This window comes from Lonchura striata, chromosome 38 (assembly GCF_046129695.1).
Source record: "Lonchura striata isolate bLonStr1 chromosome 38, bLonStr1.mat, whole genome shotgun sequence".
Taxonomy (NCBI): domain Eukaryota; kingdom Metazoa; phylum Chordata; class Aves; order Passeriformes; family Estrildidae; genus Lonchura; species Lonchura striata.
Genome location: NC_134640.1, coordinates 1,603,582 through 1,629,891, shown reverse-complemented (window position 1 = coordinate 1,629,891; position 26,310 = coordinate 1,603,582). Strand labels below are relative to the sequence as shown.

The following is a 26,310-nucleotide window of genomic DNA, read 5'->3' as shown; positions in this document are numbered from 1 at the left end:
GGAATTTCAAAATTTTTGGGGGAGTTTTGGGATTTTTGTGGGAATTTGGGGATTTTTTAATGGGATTTTTGGGAGGATTAGGGATTTTTCTCTTGGTTTTTTTACCTGTTTTTTTGGGGTTTTTTGGGGGGATTTTTGGGAGATTTTTGAGATTTTTTTTTAAATGGGAATTTGGGGATTTTGAGGAATTTCGGGATTTTTGGGGGATTTGGGGATTTTTTAAATGCGATTTTCGGGGGGCAATTTGGGGTTTTTTGTCCATTTTTAAATGTGATTTTTTTGGGGATTTTTGGGGTTTTTTGCGATTTTGGTGGGGATTTTGGTGTGGATTTTTGGGAATTGGGGATTTTGGGGATTTAGGGGATTTTTGGGGTGAGCTGGGTGATTTTCGGGGTCCCACCCCTCCCCACAGCGCAGACCCCCATCGAGGAGTTCACCCCAGCCCAGATTTGGGTGGGTTTGGGGCCCTTTGGAACGGGGATTTTTGGGTTTTTAAATTGGAATTTTGGGATTTTTTAATGGGAATTTGGGGATTTTGAGGAATTTTGGGATTTTTGGGGAATTTTGGGATTTTTTGAGGAATTTGGGGATTTTCTTGAGGAATTTGGGGATTTTTTAAAGGATTTTTTTTGGGGGGGATTTGGGGTTGTTTTGGGCTTTTTCAACCTGATTTTTTGGGATTTTGGTGGGGATTTTTGGGATTTGGGATTTTTGGTATTTTGGGGATTTGGAGATTTTGGGGAATTTTGGTGGTTTTTTTAAGGGATTTTTTGTGGGGGTTGTTTTGGGCTTTTTTAACCTTAATTTTTGGGATTTTTTCGGGATTCTCATGGGGATTTTGGTGGGGATTTTTGGGATTTGGGATTTTGGTATTTGGGGAATTTGGGGATTTTTGGGGAATTTGGGGATTTTTTAAATGCAATTTTCTGGAGGCAATTTGGGCTTTTTTCTCCATTTTTTAATGTGATTTTTTTTTGGGGGAAATTTTGGGTTTTTTGAGGATTTTGGTGGGGATTTTGGTGTGGATTTTTGGGAATTGGGGATTTTGGGGATTTGGGGATTTTTGGGAATTTGGAGATTTTCTAAAGGGATTTTTTGCAGGGGGAATTGGGGTTATTTTGGGCGTTTTTAACCTTATTTTTTTTTGGGGTTTTTTTGGGGATTTTTTTGGGGATTTTGGTGTGGATTTTTGGGAATTGGGTATTTTGGGGATTTTGGGGATTTGGGGATTTTTGGGAATTTGGAGATTTTCTAAAGGGATTTTTTGCAGGGGGAATTGGGGTTAATTTGGGCGTTTTTAACCTTATTTTTTTGGGGTTTTTTTGGGGATTTTTTTGGGGATTTTGGTGTGGATTTTTGGGAATTGGGTATTTTGGGGATTTTGGGGATTTGGGGATTTTGGGAATTTGGAGATTTTCTAAAGGGATTTTTTGCAGGGGGAATTGGGGTTAATTTGGGCGTTTTTAACCTTATTTTTTGGGGTTTTTTGGGGATTTTTTGGGGGATTTTGGTGTGGATTTTTGGGAATTGGGGATTTTGGGGATTTTTGGGGCGAGTTGGCGATTTTCGGGGTGCCGCCCTCCCCACAGCGCAGACCCCCATCGAGGAGTTCACGCCCACCCCGGCCTTCCCGGCCCTGCAGTACCTGGAGTCGGTGGACGAGGGCGGCGTGGCCTGGCGGGCGGGGCTGCGCATGGGCGACTTCCTCATCGAGGTGAGGGGCACACCTGGGCACACCTGGGCACACCTGGGAATACACCTGGGCACACCTGGGAATACACCTGGGCACACCTGGGCACACCTGGGCACAGCTGGGAATACACCTGGGCACAGCTGGGAATACACCTGGGAATACACCTGGGAATACACCTGGGCACAGCTGGGCACAGCTGCGAATACACCTGTGAATACACCTGGGCACACCTGGGCACACCTGGGCACAGCTGGGCACACCTGGGCACACCTGGGCACACCTGGGCACAGCTGGGCACAGCTGGGAATACACCTGGGCACACCTGGGCACACCTGGGCACACCTGGGCACACCTGGGAATACACCTGGGAATACACCTGGGCACACCTGGGAATACACCTGAGCACACCTGGGCACACCTGGGCACACCTGGGAATACACCTGGGAATACACCTGGGCACACCTGGGAATACACCTGGGCACACCTGGGCACACCTGGGAATACACCTGGGCACACCTGGGCACACCTGGGCACACCTGGGTATGTCTATGAAACACCTGGGCACAGCTGGGTGTGGCTGGGCACAGCTGGGAATACACCTGGGCACACCTGGGCACACCTGGGCACACCTGGGTATGTCTATGATACACCTGGGCACAGCTGGGTACAGCTGGGCACACCTGGGCACACCTGGGCATGTCTATGATACACCTGGGCACACCTGGGAATACACCTGAGCACACCTGGGTACAGCTGGGCACACCTGGCACACCCGAGCACACCTGGGAATACACCTGGGTACAGCTGGGAACAGCTGGCACAGCTGGGAACACACCTGGGAATACAGCTGGGCACACCTGGGCACACCTGGGCACAGTTGGCATACCTGCGAATACACCTGGGTACAGCTGGGCACACCTGGGCACACCTGCGAATACACCTGGGCACAGCTGGGCACAGCTGGGAACAAACCTGGCAATACACCTGGGCACACCTGGCAATACACCTGGCGGTGTCACACACCTGTACAGTGTCACACACCTGTACAGTGTCACATGGTGTCACACACATGTCACACACGTGTCACCTGCGCAGGTGAACGAGCAGAACGTGGTCAAGGTGGGCCACCAGCAGGTGAACATGGACCTGAGCCGTGTCACACACCTGTACAGTGTCACACATGTGTTACATGTCACACACCTGTACAGTGTCACACACCTGTCACACCTGTGTCACCTGCGCAGGTGAACGGGCAGAACGTGGTCAAGGTGGGCCACCGGCAGGTGGTGAACATGGACCTGAGCCGTGTCACACACCTGTACAGTGTCACACACCTGTACAGTGTCACACACCTGTCACACACGTGTCACCTGCGCAGGTGAACGGGCAGAACGTGGTCAAGGTGGGCCACCGGCAGGTGAACATGGACCTGAGCCGTGTCACACACCTGTACAGTGTCACACATGTGTTACATGTCACACACCTGTACAGTGTCACATACGTGTCACACCTGTGTCACCTGCGCAGGTGAACGGGCAGAACGTGGTCAAGGTGGGCCACCGGCAGGTGGTGAACATGATCCGGCAGGGCGGGAACAGCCTGGTGCTCAAGGTGGTGATGGTGACGCGGCACCCGGAGCCCCCCGAGGCGCCCCGGCGCAGAGGTGAGCACAGCTGGGGGCACCTGGGCACACCTGGGCACACCTGGGCACACCTGGGATAGACCTGGGCACACCTGGGATAGACCTGGGATAGACCTGGGGGTACCTGGGCACACCTGGGATAGACCTGGGCACACCTGGGATAGACCTGGGATAGACCTGGGGGTACCTGGGCACACCTGGGGGCTCCTGGGATAGACCTGGGGGTACCTGGGCACACCTGGGCACACCTGGGATAGACCTGGGCACACCTGGGCACACCTGGGATAGACCTGGGCACACCTGGGATAGACCTGGGGGCACCTGGGCACACCTGGGGGCACCTGGGCGCACCTGGGATAGACCTGGGATAGACCTGGGGGCACATGGGCACACCTGGGGGCACCTGGGCGCACCTGGGATAGACCTGGGATAGACCTGGGGGCACATGGGCACACCTGGGATAGACCTGGGATAGACCTGGGGGTACCTGGGCACAGCTGGGCACACCTGGGATAGACCTGGGATAGACCTGGGCACACCTGGGATAGACCTGGAATAGACCTGGGATAGACCTGGGGGCACCTGGGCACACCTGGGATAGACCTGGGATAGACCTGGGGGCACCTGGGCACACCTGGGATAGACCTGGGGGCACCTGGGCACACCTGGGATAGACCTGGGATAGACCTGGGCACACCTGGGCACACCTGGGATAGACCTGGGATAGACCTGGGGGCACCTGGGCACACCTGGGATAGACCTGGGATAGACCTGGGGGTACCTGGGCACACCTGGGATAGACCTGGGGGCACCTGGGATAGACCTGGGCACAGCTGGGATAGACCTGGGATAGACCTGGGGGCACCTGGGCACACCTGGGATAGACCTGGGGGTACCTGGGCACACCTGGGATAGACCTGGGCACACCTGGGATAGACCTGGGCACAGCTGGGATAGACCTGGGATAGACCTGGGGGCACCTGGGCACACCTGGGCACACCTGGGATAGACCTGGGGGCACCTGGGCACACCTGGGGGCACCTGGGCACACCTGGGATAGACCTGGGATAGACCTGGGGCCACATGGGCACACCTGGGGGCACCTGGGCGCACCTGGGATAGACCTGGGATAGACCTGGGGGCACCTGGGCACACCTGGGATAGACCTGGGGGCACCTGGGCACACCTGGGATAGACCTGGAATAGACCTGGGGGCACCTGGGCACACCTGGGATAGACCTGGGATAGACCTGGGCACACCTGGGATAGACCTGGGGGTACCTGGGTGCACCTGGGCACACCTGGGCACACCTGGGATAGACCTGGGATAGACCTGGGCACACCTGGGATAGACCTGGGATAGACCTGGGGGCACCTGGGCACACCTGGGATAGACCTGGGGGCACCTGGGGGCACCTGTGTTTGTGGGCGGGGCTCAGTTAATTAGAATTTGGGGCGTGGTCTCGGTTAATTTGAATTTGGGTGGAGTCCCCATTAATTGGGGCAGGGTCTCAGTTAATTTCCCATTAATTTAGGGTGGGGTCGCAGTTAATTTGAATTGGAGGTGGAGTCTCGATTAATTGGGGGCGGGGTCTCAGTTAATTTGAATTTTGAGAGAATTTACGGTTAATTTGAATTTGGGTGGAGTCTCCATTAATTGGGGGCGGGGTCTCAGTTAATTAGAATTGGGGATGGGGTCTCATTTAATTTGGGGCGTGGTCTCAGTTAATTTGAATTTGGGTGCAGTCCCCGTTAATTGGGGCAGGGTCTCGGTTAATTTGAATTTGGAGAGGATTCACGGTTAATTTGAATTTGGGGCGGGGTCTCCATTAATTGGGGGCGTGGTCTCAGTTAATTTGAATTTGGCTGGGGTCTCCAATAATTGTGGGCGGGGTCTCGGTTAATTTGAATTGGGGGCGTGGTCTCATTTAATTTTGGGCGTGGTCTCGGTTAATTTGAATTTGGGTGGGGTCCCCATTGGGGGCGCGGTCTCGGTTAATTAGAATTTGGAGAGGAGTCTCAGTTAATTTTAATTGGGGGCGGGGTCTCATGTAATTTGAATTGGGGGCGTGGTCTCGGTGAAATGTGGGCGGGGTCTCGACTGGAATTGGGGGCGGGGTCTCTGTGATTTGTGGGCGGAGCTTGGGTTAATTTGAATTGTGGGCGGGGTCTTGGTTAATTTACATTGTGGGCGTGGTCTCGATGAATTGTGGGCGGGGCTTCAGTTAATTGCAATTAGGGACGGGGTCTCCAATTATTTAAATTGTGGGTGGGGTCACAATGGAATTTGGGCAGGGTCTCAGTTTATTTAAATTGTGGGCCGAGTTTCAATTAATTGTGGGCGGGGTCTCAATTAATTTGAATTGTGGGCAGGGTTTCAGTTAATTATAGGCGGGGTATTGCTTTAGTTAAATTGTGGGCGGGGTCTCATTGAATTATCGGCGGGGGTCTTCGTTTATTTAAATTGTGGGCGGGGTCCCAAAGAATTGTGGGCGGGGTCTTAGTTTATTTAAATGTGGGCGGGGTCTCAATGAATTGTGGGCGGGGTCTCAGTCAATTGTGGGCGGGGTCTCCGATTATTTAAATTGTGGGCGGGGTCTCAGTGAATTGTGGGTGGGGTATCATTTATTTAAATTGTTGGCGGGGTCTCAGTGAATTGTGGGTGGGGTCTTAGTTAATTTAAATTGTGGGCGGGGTCTCTGTTGATTTCAATTGTGGGCGGGGTCTCAGTGAATTGTGGGTGGGGTCTCAGTCGATTTTAATTACGGGCAGGGTCTCATTGAAATATGGGAGGGGTCTTGGTTGAGTTAAATTGTAGGGGAGTCTGAGTTAATTTAAATTGTGGGCGGGGTCTCAGTGTATTGTGGGCGGGGTCTGAGTTAATTTAAATTGTGGGCGGGGTCTCAGTTGATTTAAATTGTGGGCGGGGTCTCCATGAATTGTGGGCGGGGCTTCATTTAATTTGAATTATGGGCGTAGTCTCAGATTATTTGAATTGTGGGCGGGGCCTGGGTTTATTTGAATTGTGGGCGGGGTCTCATTTATTTGAATTGTGGGCGGGGCCTGGGTTGATTTGGATTGTGGGCGGGGTCTCAATTTGAATTGTGGGCGGGGTCTGGTTTTATTTGGAATTGTGGGCAGGGTCTCGGTTTATTTGAATTGTGGGCGGGGTCTCGGTTTATTTGGAATTGTGGGCAGGGTCTCGGTTTATTTGAATTGTGCGCGGGGTCTCGGTTTATTTGGATTGTGGGCGGGGTCTCAATTTGAATTGTGGGCATGGCCTGGGTTGATTTGGATTGTGGGCGGGGTCTCAATTTGAATTGTGGGCATGGCCTGGGTTGATTTGGATTGTGGGCGGGGTCTCAATTTGAATTGTGGGCGGGGTCTGGTTTTATTTGGAATTGTGGGCAGGGTCTCGGTTTATTTGAATTGTGGGCGGAATCTCAGTGAATTGTGGGCGGGGTCTCGGTTAATTGTGGGCGGGCTCTCAGTTTATTTAAATTGTGGGCGGGGTCTCAATTTGAATTGTGGGCGGGGTCTCAATTTGAATTGTGGGCGGGGCCTGGGTTTATTTGAATTGTGGGCGGAGTTTCACTGGGCGGTGGGCGTGGTCTGTGCGGGCGGGCGGTGCCTGTGACTGGTGGGTGTGGCCTGTGCCGAGTGGGCGTGGCCTGTGCCGGGTGGGCGTGGCCCGTGCCGGTGGGCGTGGCCCGTGCCGGGTGGGCGTGGCCTGTGCCGGGTGGGCGTGGCCTGAGCCGGTGGGCGTGGCCTGAGCCGGTGGGCGTGGCCCGTGCCGGGTGGGCGTGGCCCGTGCCGGTGGGCTTGGCCTGTGCCGGGTGGGCGTGGCCTGTGCCGGTGGGCGTGGCCTGTGCCGGTGGGCGTGGTCCGTGCCGGGCGGGCGTGGCCTGTGCCGGTGGGCGTGGCCTGTGCCGGGTGGGTGTGGCCTGAGCCGGTGGGCGTGGCCTGTGCCGGGTGGGTGTGGCCTGCGCCGGGGGGCGTGGCCTGTGCCGGGTGGGCGTGTCCTGAGCCGGTGGGCGTGGCCTGAGCCGGGGGGCGTGGCCTGACGCGGCCCCGCCCCCAGCGGCCCCGCCCCCCCCGCGGCGCCTCCCGGCCCCCCCGATCTCGCTGCGCTCCAAGTCCATGACCTCGGAGCTCGAGGAGATGGGTGAGCGGATTTTGGGGGATTTCGGGCGGTTTGGGGATTTTGGGGGGGATTTCGGGGGATTTGGGGGGATTTTGGGGGGATTTTAGGGGGATTTTAGGGGGATTTTTGGGGGATTTTTGGGGGGTTTGGGAGATATTAGGGGGGATTTTTGGGGGGGTTTGGGGGATTTCAGGGGGATTTCAGGGGATTTTAGGTGGGATTTTAGGGGATTTTGGGGGATTTTAGGGGGATTTTGGGGGGGTTTGGGGGATTTTGGGATGAGTTTTGGGGGATTTGGGGGATTTTAGGGGGATTTTAGGGGAAATTTTGGGGGCTTTAGGGGGCTTTAGGGGGAATTTTGGGGGATTTTTGGGGGTTTGGGGGATTTTAGGGGAAATTTTGGGGGCTGTAGGGGGTTTTACGGGGAATTTTGGGGGATTTTGGGGGGTTTGGGGGATTTTAGGGGAAATTTTGGGGGCTTTGGTGGATTTTAGGGGGAATTTTAGGGGGAATTTTGGGGGGGGTTAAGGGATTTTTTTGGGGGGTTGAGGGGATTTTGGGGGGAATTATGGGGGTTTTGGGGAATTTAGGGGGATTTTTGGGGGGTTTGCGGGATTTTAGGGGGAATTTTGGGGCGGTTAAGGAATTTTTTGGGGGGTTTGGAAGATTTTGGAGAGTTTTGGTGGATTTTAGGAGAAATTTTGGGGGTTTGGGGAATTTGAGGGGGAATTTTGGGAGGAGTAAAGGGATTTTTTCGGGGGGATTTTGGGGGGAATTTTGGGGGTATATGGGAGAATTTGGAGGGGATTTTGGGGGGCATTTCGGGGATTTTAGGGGAATTTTGGGGGGTTTAAGGGATTTTTGGGGGGGCGCTGGGGGATTTTGGGGGGTTTTGGTGGATTTTAGGGGGGTTTTAGGGGGTTTGAGGGATTATTTGGGGGATTTGGGGGGAATTTTGGGGGGTTTGGGGAATTTTAGAGGGATTTTAGAAGGAATTTTGGGGGATTTTGGGGGAATTCTGGGGTCATTTTGAGCAGGTTTGGAAGATTTGGGGGGGTCTGGGGAATTTTGGGGGGATTTGAAGGGATTTTGGGGGGTCCTGGGGGGGATTTTTGGCAATTTTGGGGGGGACTTTGGAGGATTTTGAGGATTTTTGGGGGGATTTTGGGGGTTTTTGTGGGGTTTGGGGGGATTTGGGGAATTTTGGGGGGAATTTTGGGGTTTTGGGGTCGCTGAGGAATTTGGGGAGGGGTCTCTGATGCTTTGCTGACCTTTGACCTTTGACCTTTGACCTCCGGCCCCGCAGTGGAGAAGGGTGAGTGGGGGGGGGGGCTCCGGACCCCCCCCGGGATTTTGGGAACCCCCCCAAAAAAATCTTTGGGACCCCCCCCAAAATCCCCAAAATTTCCCAAAATTCCCCAAAATTCCCCCAAACCCCCCAAATCCTCCCCAACCCTAAAAATTCTTCCAAAATCCCCCAAATTTCCCTCAAAATGCCCTAAATTTACCCAAAAATCTCCCAAATTTCCCCAAAATTTTCCCCAAATTCCCCTAAATTTCCCCAAATGTTCCCCAAATTTCTCCAAAATTCTCCTAAAATCCCCCAAATTTCCCTCCAAACTTTTTCGATATTCCCAAAATTCTCCCAAATTTCCCTAGAAGTTCCCCAAAATTCCCCCAAAATTCTCCCAAATGTTCCCCAAATTCCCCCAAAATCCCCAAAATCTCCCCAAAATTCCCCCAAAAATCCTCAAATCCCCCAAATTTCCCTCCAAATCTTTTCAATACTCCCAAAATTCCTCCCAGTTTCCCCCCAAATTCTCAATTTTCCCAAATTTCCCCCAAAATTCCCCAAATTTCCCCCAAATTCCCCCAAAATTTTCCTCAAGTCCCCCAAATTTCCATCCAAATTTTTTCCATATTTCCCCAAAATTCTCCCTAATTTCCCCAAAAAATGCCCAACATTTTCCCAAATTTCCCCCTAATTTCCCCCAAAAATCCCCCAAAATTTCCCCAAATTTTCCCAAATTTCCCCAAATTTCCCCCAATTCTCCCCTAACGCGTCTCGTGTCTCCCCAGTCTCCCCCTGGAAGAAACGGAGCGGTGAGTGACGGCCCCTTGCACACTCATCGCACACTCATCGCACACTCATCGCACACTCGCCCCTTGCACACTCACGGAACCTTCCGGACCCTTGCACACTCATCAAACACCCGTGGAACCTTCCGGAGCCTTGCACACCCATTGCACACTCATCGAGCACCCCTTGCACGCTCCTTGCACACTCACGGAACTTTCTGGAGCCTTGCACGCTCGTCAGACACCCCATGAAAGTCCTTGCACACTCATCGAACATTCCGGACCCTTGCACACTCATCAGACACCCTTTGAAGGGTTCACGCACCCCTTGCACACTCATTGCACGCCCCTTGCACACCCACTCCTTGCGCACTCATCAAGCACCCGTGGAACCTTCCGGAGCCTTGCACGCTCATTACCCGGCCCTTTGAAGGTTTCCCACACCCCTTGCACACTCATCAAATACCCTTCAAAGGCCTTGCACGCTCATTGCACGCTCATGGAACCTTCCGGATCCTCGCACACTCGTCAGACACCCCTTGCACGCTCAGTGCACACTTGGGCAAGGGCTTGTGTGGGCCTTGCACACTCATTGCACGCTCATGGACTTTCTGGAGCCTTGCACACCCATCAAACACCCCATGAGGGTCCTTGCACACCCCTTGCACACTCATCACACACTCCCTGCATGCCCCTTGCACACCCATTGCACACTCACAGAACGTTCCAGATCCTTCCACGCCCATCAAAAAGACTTGGAAGGCCTTGCACACTCATTGCACACTCATCGAGCACTCCTTGCACACTCATCGCACACCCCTTGCACACTCCTTGCACACGCATTGAGCAGCCTTGGAACCTTCCGGAGCCTTGCACACTCACTGCACACCCCTTGCACACCCATTGGACTTTCCAGCACCTTGCACACTCATTAAAAACCATTTGAGGGCCTTGCACACCCATTGCACACCTGTGCAAGGGTTTGCACAGGCATTGCACACCCCTTGCACGCCCCTTGCACACTCATGGAAATTACCGGAGCCTTGCACACTCACCCAACCCCCATTAGAAGCCTTGCACGCTCATTGCACACTCATTGCACACCAATGGAACCTTCCGGAGCCTTGCACGCTCGTCCGAACCCCTGACACGGCTCAGCTGTGCAAAGCTTTGCACACTCATTGCACACTCATTGCAAATCCTCGCAGGGTTTTCTGCAGGCCTTGCACACTCCTTGCACACTAACGGAACCTCCCGGAGCCTTGCACGCTCAGCGAATCCCCGTGCCAGGATTTGCACACTCAGCAAATCCCGAGCCAGGATTTGCACGCTCAGACCTTGCACGCTCATCCCCCCCTCCCCCAGCATCCCAAACTCCCAAAAATCCCCAAAAAAATCCCAAAAAATCCCAAAAAAATCCCAAAAAGTCCCCAAAAAAATCCCAGAAATCCCCCAAAATCCCTCTGGGACCCCCCCAAAATTTCCAATTTCCCAAAATCCCCCAAAACCCCCAAAACGCCCCCCAAAACCTTCCCAAGAACCCCCCAAAATCCCCAAATCCCCCCAAAATCCCTCTGGAACCTCCCCAAAAAAAGCTCAAATTCCCCAAAATTGCCCCAAAATCCCTCTGGGACCTCCCCAAAATCCTCCCAAAATTTCCAATTTCCCCAAAATCCCCCCAAAACCTCCTCGAGACCCCTCCAAAATCCCCAAATCCTCCCAAAATCCTTCTGCGACCCCCCAAAATCCCCAAATTCCCCCCAAATCCCCCCAAAAGCTCCCCGAGACCCCCCCAAATCCCCAAATCCTCCCAAACTCTCTCCAGGACCCCCAAAATCCTTCTGGGACCCCCCAAAATCCCCCCGGGACCCCCAAAAATCTCCCCAAATCCCCCCAGGAGACCCCAAAATCCCTCTGGGATCTCCCCCAAATCCTTCTGAGTCCCCCCAAAATCCCTCTCAGAGCCCCCAAAAAAAACCCAAGACCCCCCCAAATCCTTCTGGGACCCCCCAAATCCCCTCGGGACCCCCCAAATCCCCCCGGGACCCCCCAAAATCCCCCCGGGACCCCCCAAAATCTTCTCCTCCCCCCAGATTTCGACCCCTCCTCGACCACCGAGAAGAAGAGGACGGTGTACCAGATGGCGCTGAGTGAGCGGGGGGGTTTGGGGGTCCCGGGGGGATTTTGGGGGGGCCTGGGGGGATTTTGGGGGTCCTGAGGGAATTTTGGGGGGTCCCGGGGGGATTTTGGGGGTCCCGGGGGGATTTTGGGGGTTCCAAAGAGGATTTTGGGGGGTCCTAGGGGGATTTGGGGGGGTCCTGGGGGGGTTTTGGGGGGTCCCGGGGGGGCCCTGAGGAGATTTTTGGGTATCCCAGGGGAATTTTGGGGGGTCCCGGGGGGATTTTAGGGGGTCTTGAGGGATTTGGTGATCCCAGGAGGATTTTGGGGGGTCCTGCGGGGATTTTGGGGGGGTCCCAGGGGGTTTTTGGGGTGTCCTGGGGGAGGCCTGAGGAGATTTTTGGGGGTCCCAGGGGATTTTGGGGGGTCCCAGGGGGATTTTGGGGGGATTTTGGGGGAATTTTTTTTTTATTTTGGGGGCAATTTTGGGAGGGATTTTATGGGAATTTTTGGGGGGATTTTGGGGAGGATTTTTGGGGTGATTTTGGGAGGTTTCGGGCCCGGGACCCCTCCCCAAATTCCCTCCACCCCCAAGAAAATCTGGACAAGATTTGGGGTGGGGGAGGGTCCCGGGAAGGTTTTTGGGTGAATTTTTGGGGATTTTTTTGGGATTTTGGGGGGGATTTTTTTGAGGTTTTTTGGGGGGATTTTTGGGGTGATTTTGGGGGGTTTCGGGCCCGGGACCCCTCCCCAAATTCCCTCCCCCCCCCAGACAAGCTGGACGAGATCCTGGCAGCCGCCCAGCAGAGCATCAGCGCCGGGGAGGGGCCGGGGGCACCCCTGGGACCCCCCCTGGGCAAGGGGGGGCGCCCCAAAGGCTTCTTCGGCCCCGAGGTGAGTTTGGGGCGAATTCGGGGGAATTTGGGCAAATTTGGGGAAGTTGGGGGAAAATTGGGTGGGAAATTCAGGAAATTTGGGAAAATTCAGGGGGAAATTTGGGTAAAAATTGGGGAAAATTTGGGTGAAATTTTGGGGGAGTTTGGGGAAAATGTGGGTGAAATTCAGGTGAAATTTGGGCAAAGTTTGGGGAAATATGTGTGAAATTTGGGGGAAATTTGGGTTAAGATTGGGGAAAATTTGGGTGAAATTTTGGGGAAATTTGGGAAAATGTGGGTGAAATTCAGGTAAAATTCAGGTGAAATTTGGGGAAATATGTGTGAAATTTGGGGAAATTGGGGCAAAATTTAGGTAAAATTTGAGGGAAATTTGGTTGAAATTCAGGGAAAATTGGGGAAATCTGGGCAAAATTCAGGGAGAATTTGGCAGAAGATGTGTGGAAATTCAGGTGAAATTTGGGGGAAATTTTGGTGAAATTCAGGGAAATTTGGACAGAAATTGGGTAAAATTTGGGGAAGTAATGGAAAATTTGGGGAATTTGGGAAAAATTTCGGAGAAACTTGGGTGGGAAATTTGGGAGAAATTCAGGGGAAATTCAGGTAAAACTCAGGTGAAATTTTGACAAAATTTGGGGAAATATGTGTGAAATTGGGGGATATTTGGAAAAAAATTTGGGAGAATTTGGGTGAAATTTGCAGAACAGTTGAAATAAATTTAGTTGAAAATTGGGGAAATTTGTGGGAAATTTGGGGAAATTGAGGAGAAATTTGGGGGAAATTGGAGCAAAGCTGGGGAATTTGGGCAAAATTCAGGGAAAATTTGGCAGAAAATGTGGGGAAATTCAGGTGAAATTTGGGGAAAATTTGGGTGAAATTGAGGAAAATTGGGCAGAAATTGGGTAAAATTTGGGGAAAATTGGGGTGAAATTTTGGGGAAATTTGGGTGAAATTTGGAGAAATTTGGGTGAAATTCGGGAGGATTTGGGTGAAATGTGCAGAAAAGTTGAAAGAAATTTGGGTGAAAATTGAGTGAAATTTGGGGAAATTCAGGAGAAATTTGGGGAAATTGGGGCAAAATTTAGGTAAAATTTTAGAGAATTTTGGGGGGAAATCGGGAGAAATTTGGGGAAAATTTGGGAAAAATTGGTTGAAATTCGAGGAAAATTCAGGTGAAATTTGGGCAAAATTCAGGGAAAATTTGGCAGAAAATTTGGGTGAAATTTGGGGAAAATGTGGGTGAAATTGATGGAAATTTGGGCAGAATTTAGGTTAAAATTGGGGAAAATTGGGGTGAAATTTTGGGGAAATTTGGACAAAATTTGGAGAAATTTGGGTGAAATTTGGGGGAAATTTTGTGAAATTTGGGGAAAATTTGGCCACCGTTTTTGGGGTTCTGCTGTGGCTTTTTTGGGCATTTTTGGGTTTCTGATCTGATTTTTGGGGTCCCCCCCGTTTCTCCCCAGGGTCCCTTCGAGCGTCCCCTGCTGGCCCCGGGGCCGCCGCACGGGCTGGTGCTGCGCCAGAAATCCATCGGTGCGTGCCCCAAATCCGGGAAAAACTCCCCAAAAACTCCTGAGAAACTCCCCAAAAAGTCCTCAGAAACTCCCCAAAAAGTCCTGAGAAACTCCCCAAAAACTCCTCAGAAACTCCCCAAAAACTCCTCAGAAACTCCCCAAAAAGTCCTGAGAAACAGCCCAAAAAATCCTGAAAAAACTCCCCAAAAAGTCTGAAAATCTCCAAAAAAATCCTGAAAAAAAACCCTTAAAATATCCCCAAAAAATCCTAAAAAACCCAAAAAAATCCTGTAAAAACTCTCCAAAAATCCTGATAAAACCCCACAAAATAATCCCGAAAAAACCAAAAAAAATCCCTGAAAAAACCTCCAAAAAATTCTGAAAAAAAAACCAACCCAAAAAATCCTGAAAAAACTCCCCAAAAATCCTTAAAAAACCCTAAAAAAATCCCGCCCAAAAAAATCCTGACAAAACTCCCCAAAAATTCTGATAAATCCCAAAAAAATCCCGATAAACCCCAAAAAAATCCCGATCAACCCCAAAAACTCCCGAAAAACCCCAAAAAAACCGCAAAAAACCCCCCAAAAATCCCGAAAACCCCACAAAAAAATCCCGAAAAACCCCAAAAAAATCCCAAAAAAACCCCCCCAAAATAACCCCCATCTCTCATCCCCCCTTCTTTCCCTTAACTCCTTTGAATCTCATTTGAATCTCATTTGAATCTCCTTTGAATTGCTTTTGAATCACCTTTGTCCTCATTTGCATCTTCTTTGAATCTCATTGGAATCTCCTTTGCACCTCCTTTGCCCCTCATTTGCATCTCCTTTCCCCCTCATTTGCATCTCCTTTGAATCTCATTTGCATCTCCTTTGAATCTCATTTGCATCTCCTTTTCCCCTCCTTCGCCCCTCATTTGCATCTCATTTGAATCCCATTTGCACCTCCTGTTCCCCTCATTTGCATCTCCTTTTCCCCTCATTTGCATCTCCTTCGCCCCTCATTTGCATCTCCTTTTCCCCTCATTTGCATCTCCTTTTCCCCTCATTTGAATCTCCTTTGAATCTCATTGGAATCTCATTTGCCTCTCCTTTGAATCTCATTTGCACCTCCTTTTCCCCTCATTTGCATCTTCTTTGAATCTCATTGGAATCTCCTTCGCATCTCATTTGAATCTCATTTGCATCTCCTTGGAATCTCCTTTGAGTCTCATTTGAATCTCATTGGAATCTCCTTTTCCCTCATTTGCATCTCCTTTTCCCCTCATTTGCCTCTCCTTCGCCCCTCATTTGCCTCTCCTTTGTCCCTCATTTGCATCTCCTTTTCCCCTCATTTGCATCTCCTTCGCCCCTCATTTGCCTCTCCTTCGCCCCTCATTTGCACCTCCTGTTCCCCTCATTTGCATCTCCTTTGAATCTCATTTGCATGTCCTTCGCCCCTCCTTTGCATCTCCTTTGAATCTCCTTTTCCCCTCATTTGCACCTCCTTTTCCCCTCATTTGCCTCTCCTTTGTCCCTCATTTGCATCTCATTTGAATCCCATTTGCCCGTCCTTCGCCCCTCATTTGCATCTCCTTTGAATCTCATTGGAATCTCCTTCGCATCTCCTTCGCCCCTCATTTGCATCTCCTTTGCATGCGCTCTGCCCGCAGGCGCGGCGGAGGACGAGCGGCCGCTGCTGGCGCCGCCTGGCGGCCGCTTCGCGCGCAGCCTGTCGGTGCCGGGCCCGGAGGAGATCCCGCCGCCGCCCACCACCGCGCCCCCGAGCCGCCATTGGCTGCGCGCGAGGGGGCGTGGCTCCGGCCGGAGGGGGCGTGGCCGCGCCAGCGGGGGGCGTGGCCGCGTCAGCAGTGGGCGTGGCCGCGTCAGCGGGGGGCGTGTCCTGGGCGGAGGGGGCGTGTCCCTGGGCGGAGGGGGCGTGTCCCTGGGCGGAGGGGGGCGTGTCCCTGGGCGGAGGGGGCGTGGTCCCTGGCGGAGGGGGCGTGGCCGCGGGCGCGCCGCCCTGGCGGCTGTACGGGCTGGGCGGGGCCGGGGCGGGGCCGCGGGGCGGGGCCGCGGCGGCGCTGCCGAAGCCGCTGCGGCGCAAGGGGCCGCTGGTGAAGCAGCCCAAGGTGGAGGCGGAGGCGGGCGCGGCGGGGCCGGAGCGCAGCTCCATCGCCATCCCCACCATCGTGGTCAAGGCGCCCTCCACCTCCAGCTCCGGCCGCAGCAGCCGCGGCAGCAGCGTGGAGGCTGAGGGGGGGGGAGGGGCGGGAGCACCCCCGAGGGGGGAGGGGGAGGGGGAGGGGGAGGGGGAGGGGGAGGGGCGGGCGGCTCCTCCCCCCCCCCCGATTTCACCTCGCAGTTCGGGGCGGCGCTGGTGGGGGCGGGGCGGCGCGAGTGGGGGGCGGGGCGGCGCTCGGCGCTCTTCCTCAGCACCGAGGAGGAGGAGGAGGGGGCGCTGGGGGGAGGGGCGGGGGGTGGGGGAGGGGCTGGGCCCCCCCGCCCCCCGCCTGCGGCACTCCAAGAGCATCGACGAGGGGATGTTCGCGGCCGGGGGGGGAGGGGGCGAGGCCTTCCCCGCCCCCACCCGCGGCTACCGGGGGGCTCGGGGGGGTGGGCAAGGCGGGGGGAGGGGCAGCGCCTTCAGCAGCGTGGGGGGAGGGGCGGGAGGGGCGGCCCCTCCCCCCCGCTGCACGCGGGAGGGGTCCCGGTGCATCCCGCTATGAGCCCGGTGCATCCCAGTTTGTCCCCGGTGCATCCCAGTTTGTCCCCGGTGCATCCCAGTTTGTCCCCGGTCCATCCCAGTATGGGCGCGGTCCATCCCAGTTTGTCCCCGGTCCATCCCAGTTTGAGCCCGCGCGCCCCCCTCCCCCCGCCGGCGGCTGCCGCGTCCTCCCCCCCGCCCCGCCCCTCCCCCTTCCCCCTGGGGGGCTCCACGGGGGTCTCCCCCACCCCCTCCACGCCCCTCCCCCCGCCGGCCCCGCCCCCTCCCCCCTGCACCCCTCCCTGGGGGGGGGGATGGGCTCCCCCCTGCCCGCGGGGGAGGGGTCCGCTCCCTCCCCCTCCTGGGGGGGGTCTCCCCCGCCCTGCACCTCTCCGGCCCCCCACCCTCCCCAAGGCGCCCCCTCCCAAAAACTCCCCGCCCCCCCCTCCAGCCCCTCCCGCCGCCCCCCCCAGCCCGACCCTGGGCCGCCCTCCCCCCGCCGAGGGCCGCGTCCGCTTCTCCGAGGGGCCGGGGGGTGGGGGAGGGCCGGGGGGCGGGGGAGGGGCCGGGGGTCTCCTGTCCCTTCCCCCCCCGCCCCCTCGGTGGACGCCGACGAGGAGCTGCTGCTGGCCGAGCCCCTCCCCCCGCCGCTGGAGTTCGCCAACAGCTTCGAGGGTCCGGCCGCGACCCTCGCCCACCCCCCGGAGGCCGCCCCTCCCCACCCGGGCCCGGGCGACTCGGCCGCGTCCAGCCTGACCTCGTACGACAGCGAGGTGGCCACGCTGACCCAGGGCGGGCCGGGGGGCGCCGCCCACGACCCCCGGCGGGCCGGCGCGGGGGGAGGGGGCCCGGGGAGGGGGGCTCGGGGGGAGGGGCCGCCGAGGGCGCCGAGGCGGTGACGGACTCGGGCATCGAGGAGGTGGACAGCCGCAGCAGCAGCGACCACCCCCCGAGGGCGCCGAGGGACCCCCGGCCGACGGGGGGGGAGGGGAGCGCCGGGGAGGGGCCGCGCGGGGCTGAGGGGGAGGGCGGAGTGGGAGGAGCTGCCCCTCCCCCTGCCCCTCCCCGCCCCGCCCCTCCCCCCCACGGGCAGGGCCCCCCCCCCGCGGGGGGATGGGCGCAGGATGGAGCCGCGCGGGACTCGAGGGAGGATTCGGAGCCCGGCACAGGTGAGGGGGGAGGGGCGGGCGGAACACCTGGGGGGGGGAGGGGCGGGGGGAACACCTGGGGGGGAGGGGCGCGGGGAACACCTTGGGGGGGGGAGGGGCGGGGAACACCTGGGGGGGGGAGGGGCGGGGGGAACACCTGGGGGGGGGGAGGGGCGGGCGGAACACCTGGGGGGGGAGGGGCGGGGGGCACACCTGGGGGGGAGGGGCGGGCGGAACACCTGGGGGGGAGGGGCGGGCGGCACACCTGGGGGGGGAGGGGCGGGTGGAACACCTGGGGGGGGGGGGAGGGGCGGGGGGAACACCTGGGGGGGGAGGGGCGGAAGGCACACCTGGGGGGGGGGGGAGGGGCGGGGGGAACACCTGGGGGGGAGGGGCGGAAGGCACACCTGGGGGGGGGAGGGGCGGGGGGAACACCTGGGGAACATGGCACCCATCACACCTGTGGCACCCATCGCACCTGGGGCACCCATCACACCTGGGGTACCTGCGGGACATGGCACCCATCACACCTGTGGCACCCATCACACCTGTGGCACCCATCGCACCTGGGGTACCTGGGGAACATGGCACCCATCACACCTGGGGCACCCATCACACCTGGGGTACCTGCGGGACATGGCACCCATCACACCTGGGGCACCCATCACACCTGGGGCACCCATCATACCTGGAGCACCCATCAGACCTGTGACACCCGTCACACCTGTGGCACCCATCACACCTGGGGGGCGTGGCATCCATCACACCTGGGGCATCTGTCACACCTGTGACACCCATCACACCTGGGGCACCCATCACATCTGGGACACCTGCGGGACATGGCACCCATCACACCTGGGGCACCCATCACACCTGGCACATTTGTGGGGGCAGGAGGGCATCATACCTGGGACACCTGAGGGGCGTGACATCCATCACACCTGGGGCATCTGTCACACCTGGGACACCTGCAGCATTCATGGCACCCATCACACCTGTGACACCCATCACACCTGAGGCACCTGTGACACCCATCACACCTGAGGCACCCGTCACACCTGGGGCACCTGTGACACCCATCACACCTGGGACACCTGCAGCATTCATGGCACCCATCACACCTGTGACACCCATCACACCTGAGGCACCTGTGACACCCATCACACCTGAGGCACCCGTCACACCTGGGGCACCTGTGACACCCATCACACCTGGGACACCTGCAGCATTCATGGCACCCATCACACCTGTGACACCCATCACACCTGGGGCACACATTGCATGGATGGTGCAGTCACACCTGTGACACACCTGTGGCACCTGTGACACACCTGTGACACACCTGTGGCACACCTGGCACCTGCATGGATGGGGGGCAGCCATCGCACCTGTGTCACCTATGGCACACCTGTGACACACCTGTGACTCACCTGTGTTACCTGTGGCACACCTGGCACCTGCTGCAGCAGCTTCATGGATTTGGGAGGGGCCATCGCACCTGTGGCACACCTGTGACACACCTGTGGCACCTGCATGGATGGGGGGGCCATCGCACCTGTGACACCTGTGGCACACCTAGCACCTGCTGCATGGGCTTGGGGGTGTGGCACCCTTGGCACACCTGTGGCACACCTGTGGCACACCTGTGGCACACCTGGAATCTGCATGGATGGGGGGCCATCGCACCTGTGGCACACCTGGCACCTGCTGCATGGGCTTGGGGGTGTGGCACCCTTGGCACACCTGCGACACACCTGTGGCAGCTGTTGCATGGATTGGGGTGGGCATCACACCTGTGGTGTCCGTCACACCTGTGCCCATCACACCTGTGCCCATCACACTGTACCTGTCACACCTGTGCCCGTCACACCTGTACCATTTCACTTGTGCCCATCTCACCTGTACCCCTCACACCTGTGCACACACCTGTACCCTTCACACCTGTACCCATCACACCTGTCACACCTGTACCCTTCACACCTGTGCCCATCTCACCTGTACCCATCACACCTGTACCCATCATACCTGTACCCATCACAGCTGTCACACCTGTACCCTTCACACCTGTACCCATCACACCTATCACACCTGTGCCCATCTCACCGGTACACATCTCACACCTGTACCCCTCACACCTGTGCCCATCACACCTGTGCCAATCACACCTGTCACACCTGTGCCCATCTCACCTGTACCCGTCACACCTGTCACACCTGTACCCCTCACACCTGTGCCCATCTCACCTGGCACATCTGTACCATCTCACCTGTTCACACCTGTACCATCTCACCTGCACCCATCACACCTGTGCCCATCTCACCTGGCACACCTGTACCATCACACCTGTACCCATCATACCTATACCCATGTCACCTGTACCCATCACACCTGCACCCTTCACACCTGTACCCATCACATCTGTTCTCACCTGTACCCATCATACCTATACCCATGTCACCTGTACCCATCTCACCTGTCACACCTGTACCCATCACACCTGTACCCATCACAGCTGTTCACACCTGTACCATCTCACCTGTACCCATCACACCTGTACCCATCACACCTGTCACAACTGTACCCATCATACCTATACCCATGTCACCTGTACCCATCACACCTGTACCCATCACACCTGTACCCCTCACACCTGTGCCCATGTCACCTGGCACATCTGTACCATCACACCTGTTCACACCTGTACCATCTCACCTCCACCCATCACACCTGTGCCCATCTCACCTGGCACACCTGTACCATCACACCTGTACCCATCACACCTGTACCAGTCACACCTGTACCTGTCACACCTGTACCCATCACACCTGTACCCCTCACACCTGTCACACCTGTACCCATCATACCTATACCCATCTCACCTGTACCCGTCACACCTGTCACACCTGTACCCATCACACCTGTACCATCACAGCTGTTCACATCTGTACCATCTCACCTGTACCCATCACACCTCTACCCATCACACCTCTACCCCTCACACCTGTCACACCTGTACCCATCATACCTATACCCATCACACCTGTACCCGTCACACCTGTCACACCTGTGCCCATCATACCTATACCCATGTCACCTGTACCCGTCACACCTGTTCACACCTGTACCATCTCACCTGCACCCTTCACACCTGTATCCATCACAGCTGTTCACACCTGTACCATCTCACCTATACCCATCACACCTGTACCCGTCACACCTGTACCTGTCACACCTGTACCCATCACACCTGTACCCATCACACCTGTCACACCTGTACCCATCACACCTGTACCCATCACAGCTGTACCCATGTCACCTGTACCCATCACACCTGTCACACCTGTACCCATCACACCTGTACCCGTCACACCTGTACCCATCACACCTGTCACACCTGTACCCATCATACCTATACCCATGTCACCTGTACCCATCACACCTGTTCACACCTGTACCATCTCACCTGCACCCTTCACACCTGTGCTCATCACACCTGGCACACCTGTACCCATCACACCTGTGCCCATCTCACCTCTTCACACCTGTACCCGTCCCACCTGCCCACCCACTTCGGGATTAAAGGGAAGGGCGTGGCTCGGGGGGCGTGGCTCGGGGGGCGTGGCCTCACCTGGCGTGGTCAGTGGGCGTGGCCTCACCTGCCGCGTCCGGGGGCGTGTCCTCACCTGGCGTGGTCAGTGGGCGTGGCCTCACCTGGCGTGGTCGGGGGGCGTGGCCTCACCTGGCGTGGTCGGGGGGCGTGGCCGGGGGCGTGGTCAGTGGGCGTGGCCTCACCTGCCGCGTCCCCCCCTAAACCCCGCCCCCCCCCCACAGGCTGACCGACTCCTCCGCCCCTGCCCCGCCCTCCCCCGCCAAGCCCCTCCCCCCGGGCCCCGCGCTGTTCCCCCATTGGCCGAAGCCGGCGGTGGGCGTGGCCGCGGAGCTGGAGCCGCGCCCGCCGCTGCGCCGCGCGCCCAGCCCGGCGCCGCCGCCGTCGGAGCGGCGCGGCAGCCCCGCGCCCCGGCCCGCCTCGCTGCCCGCGCTGCCGGCCGCGCCGCTCTACGCCGGCGCCTACCTGGAGCTGCGCGGCGCCTTCCCCGAGCCGCCCGCCGCCCGCTCGCTGTCGCCGCCCCGCGCCGCCGCCCCCGGGAAACCCTTCGGCGCCAAGCCGCTGGCGTTCTGGAGCAAGTTCGACGTGGCGGACTGGCTGGAGTCGCTGAACCTGGGCGAGCACCGGGCGCGCTTCCTGCACAACGAGATCGACGGCACGCACCTGCCCGCGCTGACCAAGGAGGATTACATCGACCTGGGCGTGACGCGCGTGGGGCACCGCATGAACATCGACCGCGCCCTGCGCCTCTTCCTCGAGAGGTGATGGGGCCGCGGCGGGCGCCGGGAGGGGCGGGCGCGGGGACGGGTGAGGGGGGCAGGCGGCCGGATACCGAGGGGAGACCCCCAGGTGTGAGGGAGACACCTCCAGGTACCGAGGGGAGACCCCCAGGTGTGAGGGGGAGACCCCCAGGTGTGAGGTGGAGGCACCCAGGTACCGAGGGGAGACCCCCAGGTGTGAGGGAGACACCTCCAGGTACCGAGGGGAGACCCCCAGGTGTGAGCGGGAGACCCTCAGGTGTGAGGGAGACACCTCCAGGTACCGAGGGGAGACCCCCAGGTGTGAGGTGGAGGCACCCAGGTACCGAGGGGAGACCCCCAGGTGTGAGCGGGAGACCCTCAGGTGTGAGGGAGACACCTCCAGGTACCGAGGGGAGACCGCCAGGTGTGAGGGAGACACCTCCAGGTACCGAGGGGAGACCCCCAGGTGTGAGGGAGACACCTCCAGGTACCGAGGGGAGACCCCCAGGTGTGAGGGAGACACCTCCAGGTACCGAGGGGAGGCCCTCAGGTGTGAGGGAGACACCTCCAGGTACCGAGGGGAGACCCCCAGGTGTGAGGGGGAATCCCTCAGGTGTCAGGGAAAGACCCCCAGGTATCGAGGAGGGACCCCCAGGTGTGAAGGGGAGACCCCCAGGTGAGACGGGGAGGCCCCCAGGTACCTGGGGGAGGGGCTCAGGTGAGAGGGAGCAACCCCCAGGTACCGGGATGAGACCCCCGGGTGTGAGGGAGAGAGGGGGTGAGGGGGAAGGTGAGTGTGCAATGGGATCCAGGTGTGTAACGGGGTCCAGGTGTGCAATGGGATCCGAGTGTGCCACAGGATCCAGGTGTGCAACGGGATCCAGGTGTGCAACAGGATCGGAGTGTGCCACAGGATCCAGGTGTAAAACAGGATCCAGGTGTGCAATGGGATCCAGGTGTGCAATAGGATCCAAGTGTGCAACGGGATCCGAGTGTGCCACAGGACCTGGACTTAGGACTGTGAAAGGATCCAGGTGTGCCACAGGATCCAGGTGTGCAACAGGATCTAGGTGTAAAACGGGATCCGAGTGTGCAACGGGATCCAGGTGTAAAACGGGATCTGAGTGTGCCACAGGATCTGGATTTAGGACTGTGAAAGGATCCAAGTGTGCAACAGGATCCAGGTGTAAAACGGGGTCCGAGTGTGGCACGGGATCCAAATGTGCAAGGGGATCTGAGTGTGCGACGGGATCCAGGCGTGCAAAAAAGTGTGGATGTAGGAATGCAATGGGATCCGGGTGTGCAACGGGATCCGAGTGTGCCACGGAATCTGGATTTAGGATTGTACAAGGATCCGAGTGTGCAATGGGATCTCGGTGTGCAAAGGGAGGCGGGTGTGCAAGGGGATCTGGATATGGGGATGTAACGGGATCCGAGTGTGCAACAGAATCCGAGCGTGCAACGGGATCTCGGTATTCAAAGGGATCTGAGTGTGCAACAGGATCTGAACATGGGAATGTGATGGGATCCGGGTGTGCAACAAGATCCGAGTGTGCAACGGGAGCTCAGTGTGCAGCACGGTCCAGGTGTGCAACGGGATCCGAGTGTGCAACGGGACCTGGACATGGGATTGTGATGGGATCCGAGTGTGCAACGGGATCCGAGTGTGCAACGGAATCTGCATATGGGAATGTGATGGGATCCGAGTGTGCAACAGGATCTGAGTGTGCAATGAGACCTGGACATGGGAATGTGATGGGATCCGAGTGTGCAACAGGATCTCAGTGTGCAGCAGGGTCCAGGTGTGCAATGGGATCCAAGTGTGCAACGGGACTTGGACATGGGAATGTGATGGGAACCAAGTGTGCAATGGGATCCGAGTGTGCAACGGAATGTGGACATGGGAATGTGATGGGATCCGAGTGTGCAACAGGATCCAGGCTTGCCATGGGATCCAGGTGTGCAACAGGATCCGAGTGTGCAACGGGACCTGGACATGGGAATGTGATGGGAACCAAGTGTGCAATGGGATCCAGGTGTGCAACAGAATGTGGACATGGGAATGTGATGGGATCCGAGTGTGCAACAGGATCCAGGCTTGCCATGGGATCCAGGTGTGCAACAGGATCCGAGTGTGCAACGGGACCTGGACATGGGAATGTGATGGGATCCGGGTGTGCAAGGGGATCTCGGTGTGCAAGAGGACCTGAGTGTGCCCTGGGACCCGGGCGTGCAAGGGGACGCGGGCGTGCAGGGGGGCCGGGGCGCGCGTGCGGGGGCGGGCGTGCGGCGGGCGCTGAGTGTGCAACGGGACGTGGACAGCGGGCGCCGGGACGTGGACGTGGGCATCCGCTGGGACGCGAGCGTGCAACGGGAGCTGAGTGTGCAACAGGAGGTGGACGTGGGAGCCCGGCGGGATCTGAGCGTGCCCCGGGAGCTGAGCGTGCAGCGGAAGCTGAGCGTGCAACGGGAGCTGGAGGCGCAGAGGCGGCTGAGCGTGCAACAGGAGCTGAGCGTGCAACGGGAGGTGGAGATCCAGAGGAAGCTGAGCGTGCAACAGGAGCTGGGCGTGCAACGGCAGCTGGAGCTGGGCGTGCAGTGGGAGCCGGGCGTGCAACGGGAGCCGGGCGCGGAGTGGGAGGCGAGCGTGCAACGGGAGGTGGAGCTGAGCGTGCAGCAGGAGCTGAGCGTGCAAGCGGCTCCGAGCGTGCGGTGGGACGTGGAAATGGGCGTGCAACGGGAGCCGGGCGTGCAAGGACACGTGGGCGTGCCCCGGGAGCCGCACGCGCCGCAGGACACGGACCCGGGCGTGCAATGGGAGCCGGGCGTGCGAGGGGAGCCGCTGAGCGTGCAACAGGCCGCGGACACGGGCGTGCAACAGAACATGATTGTGCAAGAGGCGATGATTGTGCAACGAGAGGCGAATGTACCACAGGAGCCGGGCGTGCAAGAGGCCCCGAGTGTGCAACGGGATCCGCAGCCGGGCGTGCAAGAGCCCCTGAGCGTGCAAGGGGACGTGGGAGTGTGACCGGGCGTGCAAAGGGGGGGTGGGAGCCCCCTCCGAGGCTTGCACGCGCGTGTGGGGGTGAGGGCGGCCGTGTGCACGCGCGTGTGCGAGGCTCACACGCACGCACAAGTGTCACTCTCACGTGTCCATTGCACACGCGCGACTGTCACGTGCTCACACGCACTCCTTGCACGCCTAGTCTGCACCCCTTGCACACTCACGTGCCACGCTCAGCTGTTCCTTGCACACTCACGTGCCTCACTTCTGCCCCTCCCTCCCTTGCACACTCACGTCATGCACTCAGCCCCCTGCACACTCACGTGTCACACACATAACTCCCCTTGACACACGTGTGTCACACGCTCACCCCTTCCCTGGCACACGTGCTGACACGCCCCTTGCACACTCACCCCACTCACCCACTGCCCTTGCACACTCACCGGACACACTCAGCCCCTTCCCTTGCACACTCAACCCCCTCACACAGCACCCTTGCACACTCACAGCTCACCCTCACCCCAGCCCTTGCACACTCACCAATTCCCCCTCGCACACCCACCCAGGTTCTCTCGCACACTCATGGGTCGCACACCCATCCCTCTTACACACTCACAGCTCACCCACAGCCCTGCCCTTTGCACACTCACCATTCCCCTTGCGCACTCACTGCCCCACACTTTGCACACGCACTCTCACCCCCTTGCACACTCACCGTTCCCCATTGCACACTCACTGCCCCTCACCTTGCACACTCACTGTGCCACACCTCGCACACTCCCCATTCCCCCTTGCACACTCACTGTGCCACACCTCGCACACTCCCCATTCCCCCTTGCACACTCATTGTTCCCCCTCGCACTCACTGCACCACACCTTGTACACGCACTCAAACCCCCTTGCACATTCACCGTTCCTGCTTGCACACTCACCATTACCCCTTGCAAACTCACGCCACCCTTGCACACTCACCATTCCCCCTTGCACACTCTCACCACCCTTGCACACTCACCGTTCCCCCTTGCACACTCACCATTTCCCCC

The 26,310-nt window shown here is 57.7% G+C and overlaps 1 protein-coding gene and 1 long non-coding RNA gene across 2 annotated transcripts in view; both read left to right on the top strand.

The window, feature by feature from the left end:
* The window catches only part of SHANK1 (SH3 and multiple ankyrin repeat domains 1), a 63,254-nt gene extending 37,873 nt beyond the window's left edge, over positions 1–25,381 (top strand). The window contains exons 15-27 of the mRNA XM_077789823.1: positions 1,590–1,714; positions 3,221–3,356; positions 7,417–7,500; positions 11,652–11,708; positions 12,449–12,581; positions 14,017–14,105; positions 15,735–15,977; positions 16,060–16,307; positions 17,242–17,663; positions 19,957–21,367; positions 21,499–21,635; positions 21,748–22,284; positions 24,586–25,381. Coding sequence (XP_077645949.1) covers positions 1,590–1,714; positions 3,221–3,356; positions 7,417–7,500; positions 11,652–11,708; positions 12,449–12,581; positions 14,017–14,105; positions 15,735–15,977; positions 16,060–16,307; positions 17,242–17,663; positions 19,957–21,367; positions 21,499–21,635; positions 21,748–22,284; positions 24,586–25,291 — 4,328 coding nt within the window. The 3' untranslated portion in view covers positions 25,292–25,381. The remainder of the gene's footprint in view (positions 1–1,589; positions 1,715–3,220; positions 3,357–7,416; positions 7,501–11,651; positions 11,709–12,448; positions 12,582–14,016; positions 14,106–15,734; positions 15,978–16,059; positions 16,308–17,241; positions 17,664–19,956; positions 21,368–21,498; positions 21,636–21,747; positions 22,285–24,585) is intronic.
* LOC144248141 (uncharacterized) lies at positions 17,857–19,093 on the top strand. Its single transcript, XR_013341528.1, has 2 exons — positions 17,857–17,937; positions 18,811–19,093. It is a non-coding gene; the product is annotated as an uncharacterized LOC144248141 (long non-coding RNA).
* Positions 25,382–26,310: the final 929 nt, after the last annotated feature.